The sequence below is a fragment of the Hemitrygon akajei genome, chromosome 11, assembly GCF_048418815.1.
Source record: "Hemitrygon akajei chromosome 11, sHemAka1.3, whole genome shotgun sequence".
Taxonomy (NCBI): Eukaryota; Metazoa; Chordata; class Chondrichthyes; order Myliobatiformes; family Dasyatidae; genus Hemitrygon; species Hemitrygon akajei.
Genome location: NC_133134.1, coordinates 1,868,437 through 1,883,802, shown reverse-complemented (window position 1 = coordinate 1,883,802; position 15,366 = coordinate 1,868,437). Strand labels below are relative to the sequence as shown.

At 42.9% G+C, this 15,366-nt stretch overlaps 1 protein-coding gene across 2 annotated transcripts in view; it reads right to left on the bottom strand.

Moving 5' to 3' along the window:
- The window catches only part of ccnf (cyclin F), a 38,386-nt gene that overhangs the window by 8,778 nt on the left and 14,242 nt on the right, over window positions 1-15,366 (bottom strand). For both annotated transcript variants that reach the window (XM_073060011.1, XM_073060012.1), the window contains exons 7-14: window positions 14,136-14,240; window positions 11,334-11,411; window positions 10,629-10,777; window positions 8,646-8,810; window positions 8,437-8,560; window positions 4,160-4,340; window positions 3,779-3,866; window positions 3,161-3,260 (exon numbers count right to left, since the gene is read on the bottom strand). In XM_073060011.1, the coding sequence (XP_072916112.1) occupies window positions 3,161-3,260; window positions 3,779-3,866; window positions 4,160-4,340; window positions 8,437-8,560; window positions 8,646-8,810; window positions 10,629-10,777; window positions 11,334-11,411; window positions 14,136-14,240 (990 nt within the window). The remainder of the gene's footprint in view (window positions 1-3,160; window positions 3,261-3,778; window positions 3,867-4,159; window positions 4,341-8,436; window positions 8,561-8,645; window positions 8,811-10,628; window positions 10,778-11,333; window positions 11,412-14,135; window positions 14,241-15,366) is intronic.

The window sequence follows — 15,366 nt, the reverse complement described above, 5'->3', positions numbered from 1 at the left end:
ACCTTCACTTTATCATCACATGTTCAGAGGACTTCCTGCAATTACTTTCTGTCCAAAGAGGGACACTCTCAAATACAGAACGTTGGGCAAAGATTTCTAGCAGATGTGACCAGTGTTTCATCACCTTTCTCTCAGGAATGGAAAAGGGCAGAGCATCAGACCATCAAAGGTGCCATGCAAGTTGATAAGGTGATTAACAAAGTGCTTGGTGTTTTCTTTACAAGGAGGATTGAATTCAAGAACCGTGAGTTCATGTTGCAGCTCTATAAAACACTTGGAATATTGTGTTCAGTTCTCTTCGCCTTATTATAGGATGTGAAAACTTTATAGACGATGCAAAGGAAATTTATCAGGATACTGCTCAGATTAGAGAGCACGTTCAAAGTAAAATTTATTATCAGAGTACATACACGTCACCACATACAACCCTGAGATTCTTTGTTTGCAGGCATACTTAGCAAATATATAGAACAGTAACTGTAAACATCAGAAATTCTAAATTGTAAACAAACTGCAATGCAGATAATAAATAGCAATAAATAACGACCATGAAATAACAAGATAAAAGAGTGTAGTTATCCCATTTTGTTCAAGGGTCTGATGGTTGAGGGGTAGTAACTGTTCTTGAACCTGGTGGAGAGAGTCCGGAGTCTTTGATGATGGTGCTGCTTTTCTATGGCAATGTTTCATGTAGATGAGCCAGTGCACAGGCGTGGGAAGCGTTCGAGGCATCGGCGGCAGGTGGAGCACCACCAAACACGATGAGTTCCTTCTCCTTGTGTGGGGGTTTCTTATTGTTTTAAACATAAGACAGTTTGGGTCTAGCAGAGCGGCCTTTGTCGGAGTGGGGGCTAGAGTCAGAGTGGGAACTTAGATGTTTCGACAAGAAGAGGCTGAGGCCAAAGAAACAAGTAAGAAGGGCAGATTTATTATTTCGTTATTGCTGACTTGGTTTTGGTTGTCCATAGTACTGTGCAGGTAGGATGGCAGTGGAATGCTCCTTCTGTAGGATGTGGGAATTCATGGAACCTGATGGTCTCCCTGATGACTACACAGCTGAGAAGTGCAACCAGCTCCGGCTCCTGAAAAACCACATTAAGGAGCTGGAGCTGGATGAACTAAGGATCATCCGAGAGGCAGAGCAATTAATAGACAAGACTTTTGAGCAGGTGGTTACACCAGAGTGCAGAATTCAGGGAGGAGATGGGTGAACACTGAGAGAGGTAAAGAGAGAAAGAAGTCAGTGCAGGGCCCCCTTGTGGCCATTCCCCTCAGCAACAGGTATACCCCTTTGGATGCTGATGAGGGTGGGTGACCTATCTGGGCAAGGTAGCAGCAGCCAGACCAATAGCACTGTGTTTGGCTCTGATCCTCAAGAGTAGGGTGAAATCAAGCAGAGCAATAGTCATAGGGGACTCAATAGTTAGGGGAACAGACAGGAGATTCTGCAGCAGCAAAAGAGACACCAGGATAGTATATTGCCTCCCAGGTGCTAGGGTCCAGGACGTCTCTGAGCAGTGCCTTTTGAGAATAGGTTGAGTGAACTTGGCCTTTTCTCCTTGGAGTGAAGGATGAGAGGTGACCTGATAGGAGGTGTACAAGATGATGAGAGGCATTGATCATGTGGATAGCCAGAGGCCTTTTCCCAGGGCTCAAATGGCTAACACTAGGAAGCATAGTTTTAAGGTGCTTGGCTAATTTTTCAGTCACCCTCCTGTATGCAAATTCACCACCACTTTTGATTCTGTCCACAAAAGTGGTGTCATCAGCAAACTTGTATATGGTGTTGGAGCTGTACTTAGCCACCCAGTCATAGGTGTAAAGTGAGTAGAGCAGAGGGCTATGTACAAGTCCCTGTGGTGATCCTGTGCTGATGGAGATGTTTTTGCCAATCGGAACTGACTGAGGTCTACAAATGAGGAAATCCAGGATCCAATTGCATAAGGGGTATTGAGGCCCAGGTCTTGGAGTTTATTGATTAGTTTTGAGGGGACGATAGTGTTAAATGGTGAGCTGTAATCAATAAAGAGCATGCTAAGGTATGCATCTTTGCTGTCCAGATGTTGTAGGGTTGTGTGAAGAGCCAAGAGATAGCATCTGCTGTAGACCTGTTGCTTCGGTAAGCGAATTGGAGCAGATGTAAGATTTAACCCTGCCACAGCTGTCAAGCATGCCTTGTTAATTCCAGTCTAGTCCATAATCTCCACTTTGCCCAAGAGATGATTTCCAGCGATCGTACTTGCACCTCTTATAGCATTCTCGATCTCCAGTCTTCTATGTCTCTGATCTGGCTCTCAGCAGATTCCAGATTTCATTGTTCATCCAGGGCTTCTTATTGGGGAAAAACCCTGAACAATTCATCCACAGTTGTTTTAATAAATTCTGTAATGACCATGGTGTACTTATTCAGGTCCTCAGATGAATTCTTGAATATGGCCCAGTCCACTGATTTCAGGTAATCTTGTAACCGTTTCTCTGCCTCCTGCGACCACCTCTTGATCTTTGAAGCCTTGCTTTTTAGGCATGTCTTATGAGGATAGGTTGAGAGAGCTGGGGCTTTTCTCCTTAGAGTGAAGGAGGATGAGAGGTGAATTGATGGAGGTGTACAAGATGATAAGAAGCATTGATTGAGTGGTCAGCAGAGACCTTTTCCCAGGCAGCAGTGGCTAACACGAGAGGGTATAATTTTAAGGTAACTAGAGATAAGTATGGGGGAGCTTGAAGGAATGTCTATGAGAGAATTTTTTTATATAGAGTGGTTGGTTTGTGCAATACAGTGCTGGGGATGGTGGTAGAGGCAGATACATTAGAGAGAGTCAGAAGACTCTCAGGTGTCCACATGGATTAAAGTAAAATGGAGGGCTATGTGGGAAGGGTTAGATTGATTTTAGAATGGGTTAAAAGGTTAGCATAACATTGTGGACTGAAGGGTCTATACTGTGTTATACTCTATCTTAACAATATGGAATTAAAAACGATACTCAGCCATGATTTGGTTCAAAATGACACTGGTCCTATATAGCAAGTAGAAAATGCTGGTGGGGAGTTGGAGAATAAGAACTAATCTGCCTGGCATCAGGACTGAAGGATTAATGACAACACTGCAACAGTCTCATATATAACATGCATTTATCACCACAGTGTAGCCAGCATCACCAACCTTTTCCCTGCTTATTTGCTGATGACGTTCATCCTCAAATCTTTGCTTTACAGCAGTCAGAGAAACTTGACGGTAGTCCCTGGGCACTTCATTATGGAAGCTAATTTATTTAAAAAAAATCATACAAAAGTAAGTTTCTCAAGTGTTAGATTGTTGCTTGCAACAAATATACATGATTAACTTTAAGTTGATTTTTAAAAAATTGACTTGGCTCAAAATTTACTCCAAAAATAGTCATTTACATAAAACAGCTCAGTGCACAATTAAATATCAATGTTCATACAGCCATTATCCTCAGGGAAGTGGAAATGAGCTTAAAAGCAAAGCTCCTTTGCAATGACTACATAGCTCTGGAATGCACTCTCTGCAGATTGTGGAGAGGTATTACAGCAAGCCTTTGAAACTGCACACTCTACAAAGGTTATAATATCTGAGGGTTGTAGTACTACTGGCCCTGAAGTTGGAGGCCTGTAAATACATAACCCTCAGACATTAAAAGTTGCTTACACGAGGCAGAAATTCTGCCTGAAAGATGTTGGTCAATTAACATTAATATAGGAAAGGAGCATTTGAGAATTTATACGAGATGTATGTGGGGTTGCATTTGATAGCTCTTACCATTTTTGATGCAGGGTTAATACACATGGAATGAGACTCTCTAATGTAAATCCAGTGGATTCTGCAAGCAGACTGGACCATGGCAGGGCTAGAAGAGAAAGACATTCAGCTCGAGGGAGTTCTGTGCTTTCAACTGGAGATGTCATTGAACAAGAGTATAGACAATGGCGTGAAAGGAGCAACAAAGATGGGCTCACACTCTGTCACTTCTCCATCCTTGTGAGGTGTCACCGATTCCAGCAACTTATTTCAAAGTTGTGCTAAATACCTGCCTTTCCCCAGCTGCACAGAACCACTGTATTTGCTAATATAGTGCCATAAATATTACTGATTTGAATAGCAGCAAACCCTGCACATGACAATACAATGCAGCGCACTGACCTTGTTTGTGGAGTAATCGAGATAACAGCAATGCGGCAGCAGCTGTCATGGCAGGAGAATAAACAGAGATGTTGGTATAGAGCAGCGAAAGTTCACAGATGTAGTTAAAGAGATGGATGGTGTGCCTTTCGAGTGGAGATATTGCCAGCAGCACTTCTGCATAGTCCAGAATGGTAGGTATCTGTAAAAGCAAATATTAAAATGTACTACACACTGTAGTTTTAAGAGATGTTCTCATAAATATTGCCATAAGCCACAGGAAAAGTCCACATCTTTTAGTTGAGGACCTACAATTCTAGTCTCCTTCAGTATACAGCTATCATCTGCTTAGACATTCAGAGAAATTGTTTGGAAAGTAAAAGGAGACATCATTCGATATTCATTTGTCCATTTCCTCTTTATAAAATCCCTGGAGTGGAGTGTTTCAGTTGTGAGGAGAGATCAGAGAGACAAGGTGGAGGTGGAGGAGACCCTGTTGGATATTGATAATGTAAAATACTGCAAGTCTGGTTTATTGGCTTGACCGACAGCAAGGTAGCTTCATGGCTTGGTTGTAGCATGGACTAGGCCTCTTGCAGCTGTCCAGGAGAGAAGCCAGAGGTGTGGTACAATATCCATGCTGGATTGGGGACTGGACCCTCCTGTCAGTGCTGCTCTGTGGAAGACAAGCTGGACTGCGTGTGTGCATTTTTCTGCAGACTGCTGAGGGCTTGCTCATGCTGACAATCATCCATGCACCATCAATCTGAAGGAGAGGTCACTCAGGAACTTGGGCTATATTATTTTTTTTGCATGACTGTATGTTTGCTGCCATCTTATATGTGCCTTGTGCTGTGTATGACTGCTGGTACTCTGTTTTATACCTTGGCTCTGCGGAATGCTGTTTCATTTGGCTTTATTCATGGTTATTACATGTTCAAAGTAAATTTGTTATCAAAGGACATATGTCACCATATACAACTGTGAGATTCATTTTCTTGTGGGCATACTCAATAAATCCATAATAGAATAATAAACATTAGAGAATTAATAAAAGACCACTCCAAGTGGGCTTTCAACCAGTGTGCAAAAGGCAAAAAATTGTAAATGAAAAAGTAGTAATAATAATAAATAAACAATATTGAGAACATGAGATGAAGTGTCCTTGAAAGCAAGTTCATAGGTTGTGGAAATATTTCAATGATGGGGCAAGTGAAAGTTGAGTGATGTCATCCACTGTAGTTCAAGTGCCTGATGGATGAGGGTTAATACCTGTTCCTGAATAGGTGTGGGTCCTGAGGCTCCTATACCTTCTTCCTGATAGCAGCAACAAGAAAAAAAACATGGTGGGGATAACAGGGGTCCTTGATGATGGATGCTGCTTTCCTGTGACAGCGCTCCATGTAGATGTGCTCATTGGAGGATAGAGCATTAGCTGTGATGGACTGGGCCACATCCACTACTTTTTGTATGATTTTCTGTTCAAGGGCATTGCTGTTTAATGATCGTTGGTGTTGAATGATAAATAAAGTTGAACTTAAGAGGGGACACAAATGATGTATAGAAAATAAGTACACACTGCAGAAATGGATTAAATTACCAGAAATGATAAGGTGGAGGACCAGTACCAGGAATACCTAAGTGTGGTGGAAACAGTGCTGCTGACGACACTTGAAGAGATACTGAAGCAAACACTTGAATTGTGTAGGAATAGAAGGCTATGAATGAAGTGCTGGAAGATAGGATTACCGTAATATGGTGGATCCCTGCTAGTGGTGTGGATAATGGGCTGAATGCCTGCTTCTGTGCTGTTTGGTTGGTTGGTTGGTGTATAAAGCCCTGGTTAAGATTTTTATTGCCATGCTGTGGGTATTTCATTTTAGCAGTTCTGGAAGAGCAGTCTGGTCTACTTTCAGCTTGTTTGGGTTTGAGCTAAAGATAAGGGATTGTGATGCTTATACTTGGGATGACACTACATTCCTATCAGGATGGTGGAATTGGGAGAAGGCTCTAGAGAACTTTGGGTGGAGAGGCTGCTCTGACAGACACTGTTGTGGGTCGAGGTCTTTTTGGCGGGAACTGGGAGCAGACAGGAGGAAAGGTGGCTGAGAATGCCATCCCTCTTGCACAAGGTGCTTTTTGCAGATGAATGGCTTCAAGGAAGAAGGACCAGTACTCCTGCGGGGGAGCCTGTTTGTTCAAAATGGATTTCGAGTGACATTCCAAAGGTGGTGTGTGCTTTCAAGCAGACCATGGATCCAGAGCGCGAGTTAAAGACAACTTCGAGATGAGCTCCAACTTGTGTGCACATTTGGAATGGGTTAACTGTAATGGGCCCTTTTTAATTTTTTTGCTTTTCCTACTAACTGTTCAATAAAGCTGAAATTTGTAAATATAGTTTCCTTATAATTGTAAGCAGTGTACGATCTGTTATTTCTTGCAGATGGGCGATTGCATGGGGACAGTAATGACACAGTATACACACAGATTGAGGTTTGGGTGGGTGAGAGGTCCCAGCCTCCCGGGGTTGGTGGGACTCGGGTTATTATTGACCCAAGATGTACAGGGATTAAGAAAGGTGGTTTTCTCACTGCTGAGTCCACTGGCTGTTAGCAAGGGGCTAACGAGCCGAGCCAATCTCCAGAGCTGCCTGGCAAAAAGGGGTTTCCGGTGCAACCAAGTTAATATCGGAGAGGGCTTTATCTCATCACTGACCAGTCTGTTCATTTTGGTGAAATTGGTTTTCCGTATTTTGCTTCTAAGAAAGCAACAGATGTCAGTACAGCAATGAAAGTTTGCAGCTGTAGTTAAAGATATCAATATGTGCTTTTCCAGTGGAGACAAACCTGCCATTCACTGTGTGTTCTGCCCAAACAGGGACCTGGGCAGTGTCACTGAAGAGTATCAGTACATAGTTCATTGAAAGCGGGAACACTAGTGGACAGTGGCAAGGAAGGTATATGACATACTGATCTTCATTGGCCAAGGTACTGAGTACAAGACCTGGCACTCGCATTACAGATGTGCCAAGTGATGGTTAGGCTGCAGCTGAAATATTGTGTATAGTTCCACTCACCACACCATAGGAAGGATCTGACCAAGCTCAAGAGATATAGTCTGGGCTTGACTATCAATGGAGATTGGATAGGCAGGGGCTGGAGCAAAGGAGGTTGAGAAGTGACATGAAAGAGATGGTTAACATTATGAGAGGGTAGAGAGCCAGAGTGATGTGGAAAGTTAGAGGATACAGGTGGAGGAGGTTGAGAGGTGACATAATAGAGGTGATTAACATTATGAGAGAAGTAATGACTAGGTAGAGAGCTGGAGTGTTTTCCTTGGTAGCTGCGTCTGAAGTTAAAGGATATAGGGTTGAGATGAGAGGGAGGAAATTTGAAGTCCCGAGGGGTATATGTTTTACACAAAGACTAGCTGGTCTCTGGAATGAACTGCAAGAGGCATCTGGGTAGGTACCTGAATGAGCAGAACAGAGAAGGAGATGGAATTAATGCAGGCAGGAAGGAGTGGTGCAGTTGAGCTAAAAGGCTTGTTTCTTTATTGTACAACTCCATAACTCCAGTGTGCTGAACCAACTCTGCCTACACCACACACTCCCATTGAAAGCAAGCACGATCTGCTTACAGAAGATTCATATATCAAACATAAAGGAATTTATGTGCAACAGACTTATAAAATTTGTAAGACATTATATAACCATATAACAAATACAGCATGGAAACAGGCCATCTCGGCCCTTCTAGTCCATACCGAACGCTTACTCTCACCTAGTCCCACTGACCTGCACTCAGCCCATAACCCTCCATTCCTTTCCTGTCCATATACCTACCCAATTTTACTTTAAATGACAATACTGAACTTGCCTCTACCACTTCCACTGGAAGCTTGTTCCACACAGCTACCACTCTCTGAGTAAAGAAATTCCCCCTCATGTTACCTTTAAACTTTTGCACCCTAACTCTCAACTCATGTCCTCTTGTTTGAATCGCCCCTGCTCTCAACGGAAAAAGCTTATCCACGTCAACTCTATCTATCCCCCTCATAATTTTAAATACCTCTATCAAGTCCCCCCTCAACCTTCCACGCTCCAAAGAATAAAGACCTAATTTGTTCAACCTTTCCCTGTAACCTAGGTGCTGAAACCCAAGTAACATTCTAGTAAATTATGATGAGTTTTACATTTTTTGCCTTGCATAAGCTCATTTTATTCCAGGTACCATTGTAGTTTTGACTGTAAACTAATGCCCCTTTGTTCAGTTCTACATGCATTTGTACTCACTCACTTTAATTTTTCCTCGAAGTGCAGAAATTATCTCTCCCATCATCCGCACTAGGTCTTCATACTTGTAAGTGTTGTCCGTAAGCCAGACTGCTTCACGAATTGTTAGGATCTCCTTACTAATAAAGCTACAGAGGAAGAAGTTTAAATAATGAACCTGTAAAGACTTTGCTGCAGTTTTATGAAGGTAGAATGGGTGTTTGTTAACATTACCGTGTGCAGATAACCATACAGGCTATCCCCAACAACTGGAGCCTGCCCCTGGGTACAGAGCGCAGCATCAGGTACCGATCGACATTCGCCACAGTGATGTGCAGACACGAGCTGGAGAAGTCCTTCATGCTGGTCACTTCCACCAGCCAATCAATTAAAATGTATCTGCAGAAAAGGAAAGTCATTGGTTACACCAGAGCAATTTCCACACAGAATCACTTTGTGTATATTTCAAAACAGGATAAAATGGAAAATGTGCAGGTGAGAGCACTATAAACAGAAGAGATTCTACAGATGCTGGAAATCTTGAGCAACTCACACATGTAAAATGCTGAAGGATCTCAGCAGGTCAGGCAGCATCTATGCAAATGAATAAGCAGTTGATGTTTCAAGCTGAGACACTTCATCAGGACTGGAAAGGAAGTGGGCAGAAGCCAGGCGTGTCTCAGCCCAAAATGTTGACTGTTTATTCCCCTCCACAGCTGCTGCCTAATTTGCTGGGTTCCTCCTGCACTGAGCAGCTGATTCAAACAGCTCTCCCAGAAGTACCCATTCAGGCTGAACCTCTCCATACAATGGGATATATTTCTCTTTGCTATCCACAACTTCTCAATGTCAAGGTACTGAGCAAAAATGGAAACTATCTCTGAAAGTTTAGTCAGCTTGTTTTATTGATTATAAAAGCATCCAATGTGATGCATATAATTTAATCATTACATAGAGTAAGCTATTTTATTGGTTCATGGCAAAATTGGATTTTCAGCCACCACACAGGACTGAGAACCCTACTGAATGTTCTAGCATATGTTGTTTCTAATCCACTGATTTATTTATTTACTTAGAGATACAGTGCAGAACAGGCTCTTCTAGCCCAACAAGCCACACCGCTCAGCAACCCTCCTATTTAACACTAGTTTAATCACAGGACAATTTATAGTGACTAATTAACCCTCTAACTGGCACAACTTTGGACAGTGGGAGGGAACAAGCATCCTTCGGTGGACACCCATGCACTCATGGGAAGAATATACAAACTTCTTACAGACAGCATTAGAATAGGCATCCGTTAGTCTTGTGAGACAATGGATTTGCGCCTTGGAAGGTTTCCAGGGGGCAGGGTTGTATGGGAGACCGGCAGTTGCCCAAGCTGCAAGCCTTCCCCTCTCCATGCCACCAAAGTTGTCCAAGGGAAGGGCACTAGGACCCAAGCAGCTTGGTACCGGTGTCGTCGCAGAGCAATGTGTTGTTAAGTGCCTTGCTCAAGGACACAACACGTTGCCTCAGCTGAGGCTCGAACCAGTGACCTTCAGACCACTAGACTGATGCCTTATCCACTAGGTCACACACCAACACAAGACAGCATTAGAATTAAACTCAATACATAATTGCCCTGAGCTGTATTAGCATCACGCTAACCACTACACAAGCGCGACACCCCAAATAATGTAATGATACAATTGGACATCAAGTTGTTTTAATGACGCAAGTTAAAAAGGCAAGACAGAAGTACCCACAAGAAAAGGAGCAAGCTGAGCAGAATAGGACAAGTAAATCCACCTACTATTGATTTATTTTATCTAAGTATCTTCTCCAGAAGCTGTTGATCTCATTTCAATTACCTCTGTAACATACTACTGGTGGGAAAGAGTCCCACATATCTGTTATTGAGGGTCATGAATCCACTCATACTCTAGCTCATATTTTAGGAATGGGCCCTTATTAACTGTTTGAACATTGCATGGCAGAGCATAAACTTTGGCAGAAATTAACTAGGCAAGTGATTTGTGCTGTGTAGCAACACTAATCATGCAAAACCAAAAGTACAATTAACAGGCAATTTACCCTTAATTTGCCCTTTTAGCCCAATGCAGTTTCAGTAAATTTACAGGCCTTCCTGAGATATAGTGAGAGAAACAGGCCACATCGATACCAAATGTTCCTGTTCCTTTATTATTCAATTAACAGACTGAAATAATTACATACCTCATTGTGTCATTCATGCCTTTTTGTACTTTGAACATTTTTTGCTTGAAGGATGGACGGGAAGACTGAAAAATTTGGGCTACAAGATCTTGAGGGTTAAGCTTTAATCCAAACAGATTGCCATTTCCACATGCTTTGGCTAACACCAACTGAAACAGAATCATAAAGATGTGTTAATCAATTCAAAAATTACAGCCCATTGTAAGATCCTCACATCAGAATTCTACTACTTTCCCAGAACAAACCAGTCATACTCTACAGTGTTAACGCGGTTGGCTGTGGAGCTGACCAAATGGAAGAAAACAGAATGCAAGTAGTTATGTGCAATGAAAGGATAAATATTTTGCAGTTTTTAATAACAGTAACAAGCTGTGACATTTTGCTTAACACTTTCATCACAACCTTTGGATATAATCTTCTCATATCAGTTGCCATCTAATGGTTAAGACCATCTTTAGTTTGAACAGAGTGAGAAGTTCTTCCAACTGAATTCCACTTTGAAATCACCTTTGCACAACGTGACAGGCATAGAACCAGGTTTTGAGCGAGAATAGTTTCTAGCTAACTGGAAATTCCTCAGGTAGCAGGACATTTCTTTATGAACATTACTTGGATATTTTAATAGATTAATAATATTGAAATCTCTTTGCCCATTGACTTTTGTTGAGTGGTAAAGAAATAAATTTTTGCTCTAATAACACATACCTGTGCTTCCCAGCACCCTTTTGTTGCATAATCTCGCAATTTTCTCAGGCTCTGAAGATACCTCCCCGGATCAGTCACCTAACAAAACAAAAATTATCCATAAATACCCAACGGAATGTTGCAGGCTGGCACGGAGATATGGAAGATCTTTCAGTGTCCTTTTTTTAAACAAATCTTATCCAAAAGTGAAAAATAAAGGGGCTGAATTTAAGATTCAAAGTATTTGAACAAATTAGAAATGCATCTACCTCAATGTCAAGTCCAAACCTTAGAACCTAAGTGATTGGCTACATGTCCCATTAATCTTTTTTAAATGATATTTCCTCACAGTATGGAAGCTGTGAACTCATTCGATGGATTTTAAATCATCATCACCTGCTACACTACCTGTTCAACCAAAGGCTTTTCTGCGCTTGTACGTTACCCATAGGCTCAGCTGTGACAGGGACACTGAGCCACCTCACTCAGTTGTGGGCTTATGTTTGGATTATGAATCTGTGCAACTATGGCAAACATTGACTATGTCAGTTTGTGATCTATCTACTTCACTGTATCTCATTAACTCTTCCCCATTTTCCGACGATCCACCAACACCAAGTCTAACTGGCTATTGTACACTTGTGCATCAGCACTCCACAGTCACCAGGAGAATATGCTAACTCCACTGAGGTCAGGCCACCGGAGCTGTAATGTACATTCATACACCTGTTTGTGGAGTGGATCTGTGACTCCCTACCCAGTAACCAATGCCCACTTCACAATCAAACAGAAATGGTCAGTCGGTTCAGGATGCTCATGCCAAGATACTGAAATAATTGACCATTAAAGGTACATAGCCTTGTGGTAACAAAGTTAATTCAAGTACACATTTAGCTTCTCACTGGATACAAGAATTCTCAGTGACAGCTGATGACAGAACTCAGCCTCTTGAAAGATCACGCTGTACATTAGCACTTTCTGGATGCTGGAATAAATGAACTTTCATTTCAGAAAAGAGGAGTTAAGAAAAGATGGAGGCAGAGGATTTTTGCAGACCCAGATAACTTCTTCCAGTTCAACCGTGAAACAGCTTATTCTTCTGTTCTCGTGTCTCTTTTCTTTTCAAGATGGCTGGAGTACTTTTGGGAGTCCATGATCTACAGCTACAGCTACAGCTCAAACTACAGTGCTCACGGGTGGTGGGTTCGCATTCTTGGACTCTCTGTGCGGCTTTTGGGGTGTGACTTTGTGGATGACCCAGTTCCTTACCGATGTTGCCCACTGAAGCATCGCGGGAGATTGAAACATCGAGACAGCAGACTGTGTGTGCTGCTGTTGGAAGCCCCTTTCACTTGACCAATTTCTTTCTCTTGATGGTGAGTAAGAACCTGTGTCGTGTTGATGTACACACACAAGCCACCACTGCAAGCCTCACCACACAGAGCTGCATCTCTGTCAGCCCAAAACAAAGCGAGCCTGTCTAGATGCACAGTGGCATCCAGAACTCTGTCACTGCGCCACGTTTCTGTCAAAACAAAAACTCAGCAGAATCTAAACTCATGCAGATGTAGTCCAATTTATTGTCCAAGGAGCGGACATTGGAGAGCAGAATGGATGGGAGAGCCGGCTGGCTAGGGTTTGTTTTCAGCCTAGCACGAATCCCTGCCTGCTTGCCGAACTTCCGCACACCGCTTACGAAGTCCTCAGCCCCGGCCAGTGGCACCAGGAGATGCCGAGGACTGCAGGCCTGGTCCCCGAAGCAGGCCAAAGTCGTGAAGTTTCTCCAGCAGATCCCCGCGAAGGTTTGTTGTTGGGCAATTTCTGCACCGTAGCAGTGTCTGGCGATGGTAGATGCGAACACCGGTTGCTCTGTTGTCCACGTGCCCTACTTAAAAAAATAATAATTGTACCCTCATGCCCTAGTTAAAATTTTAATTAAATTAACACCAGGTCTGGAGAGGCTGTTGCATGCTGCTAACATGTCGCCTCAACCTTTCCTTATAATTCAGGTCTCCTTGTGGGCTTTGCTGCTTTGGTGAGGGGGTGGGGTTTTGGTGCTTTTGCTGGAGGAAGTGGGGGAAGATTGACGTTTTTGCTGCTGTGTGTGTGTGTGTGTGGAGGGGAGGCTTTGGGATTCTAAAGTTTCTGTCACTCATTCTTTGGTTTTTAAAAAAATGTTTTGTGGATGTCTGTGAAGAGTAAGAATTTCAGGCTGAATACCATAAACAATTTCAGCATGGAAACAGGTCATCTCGGCCCTTCTAGTCCGTGCCGAACGCTTACTCTCACCTAGTCCCACTGACCCGCACTCAGCCCATAATCCTCCATTCCTTTCCTGTCCATATACCTATCCAATTTTACTTTAAATGACAATACCGAACCTGCCTCTACCACTTCTACTGTAAGCTCGTTCCACAGTTACCACTGAGTAAAGAAATTCCCCCTCGTGTTACCCTTAAACTTTTGCCCCCTAACTCTCAACTGATGTCCTCTTGTTGGAATCTCCCCTACTCTCAATGGAAAAAGCCTATCCACGTCAACTCTATCACCCTCATAATTTTAAATACCTCTATCAAGTCCCCCCTCAACCTTCTATGCTCCAAAGAATAAAGACCTAACTTGTTCAACCTTCCCCTGTAACCTAGGTGCTGAAACCCAAGTAACATTCTAGTAAATTATGATGAGTTTTACATTTTTTGCCTTACATAAGCTCATTTTATTCCAGGTACCATTGTAGTTTTGACTGTAAACTAATGCCCCTTTGTTCAGTTCTTCATCATTCTGATATTAAATTGAACCATTTGAAAACTAATGTAAACTTACTGCCTCTCTCTGGTTCCTCTCCCACAGGTGGAACGAACTAGGTAAACAGCCATGACTAGCAGATTCCTCAAACAATGATAGAGCCTGCTTCTGCTTCTCTTCATCCTATAGAGGAAAAGTACATTTAACAGCTTCCTGCTCAAACATTAACGCATACTTATAACAGTACTTGATGTGCCATGGTACCAATACAAGGGCAGTAACTGCACTATGACTTGAATAGAGAGTGAGCAGTCTGAGATAGACAATTTCAACTCATACAGGGGAATGATGTGGTGATAGATAGGAGCTACAGGGAGGTAGTCACCCCTAGGTTACAGGAGACCAGTAGCTGGGTGACTGTCATTAGAAAGAGGGGAAATGCACAGCCAATGCAGATTACACCTGAGGCTGTTCCCCTCAATAATACAAGTATAGGGGATGACCTACAGGGAGGAGCCTCAGTGACTGGGTCTCTGGCACTAAGTCTGGTGCTGTGGCTCAGAAGAGCAGAGAGGTGAAGAGAACGGCAATGTTGATAGGAGATTCCTGTCAGAGGAACAGAGATAAGGTTCTGTGGGCACGATAGAGACATCTGAGTGGTATGTTTATGTTGCCTCCCTGATGCCAGGATCAGGGATATCTCAGATTGGGTCCGTGGCATTCTCAAGGGTAAGGGTAAACAGCCAGAAGTCATGGTACACATTGGCAACAATGACAGGGGTAGGCAAGGTGAGGAAGTCCTGAAGAGATTTTAGGGAGCTACAGTAGGTAGAAAGCTGAAAAACAAGACTTCCAGGGCGGTTGTCACAGGACTGCTGCATGTGCCACGGAGGGCAAGAACAGAATGATTCAGCAGATGAATGCATGGCTAAGCAACTGATGCAGGGGGCAGGGATTCAGGTTTATAGATCATTGGAATCTCTTCTGGGGAAGGTATGACCTGTACAAAAGGGATGGGTTACACCTGAGCTCGAGGGGTTCCAACATCCTTGCAGGCAGGTGGCTCATGTTGTTCAGGTAGGTCTAAACTAATTCGGTAGGTGGGTGGGAACCTGAGTGATAGGATTGAAGATGAGGTAGTAGGTTTAGAGGGAATGTATAGTGAGAGTCCTAAAAAGGGGAGGCTGACGATAGGTCAAAATTGCAGTGAACAGAATGAGTTGCAACATAAAAGGTGAACAAAATCAAAAACGGTGAATACAGGATTAAAGGCATTATAATTAAATGTGGAATATGGAATCTGTATATG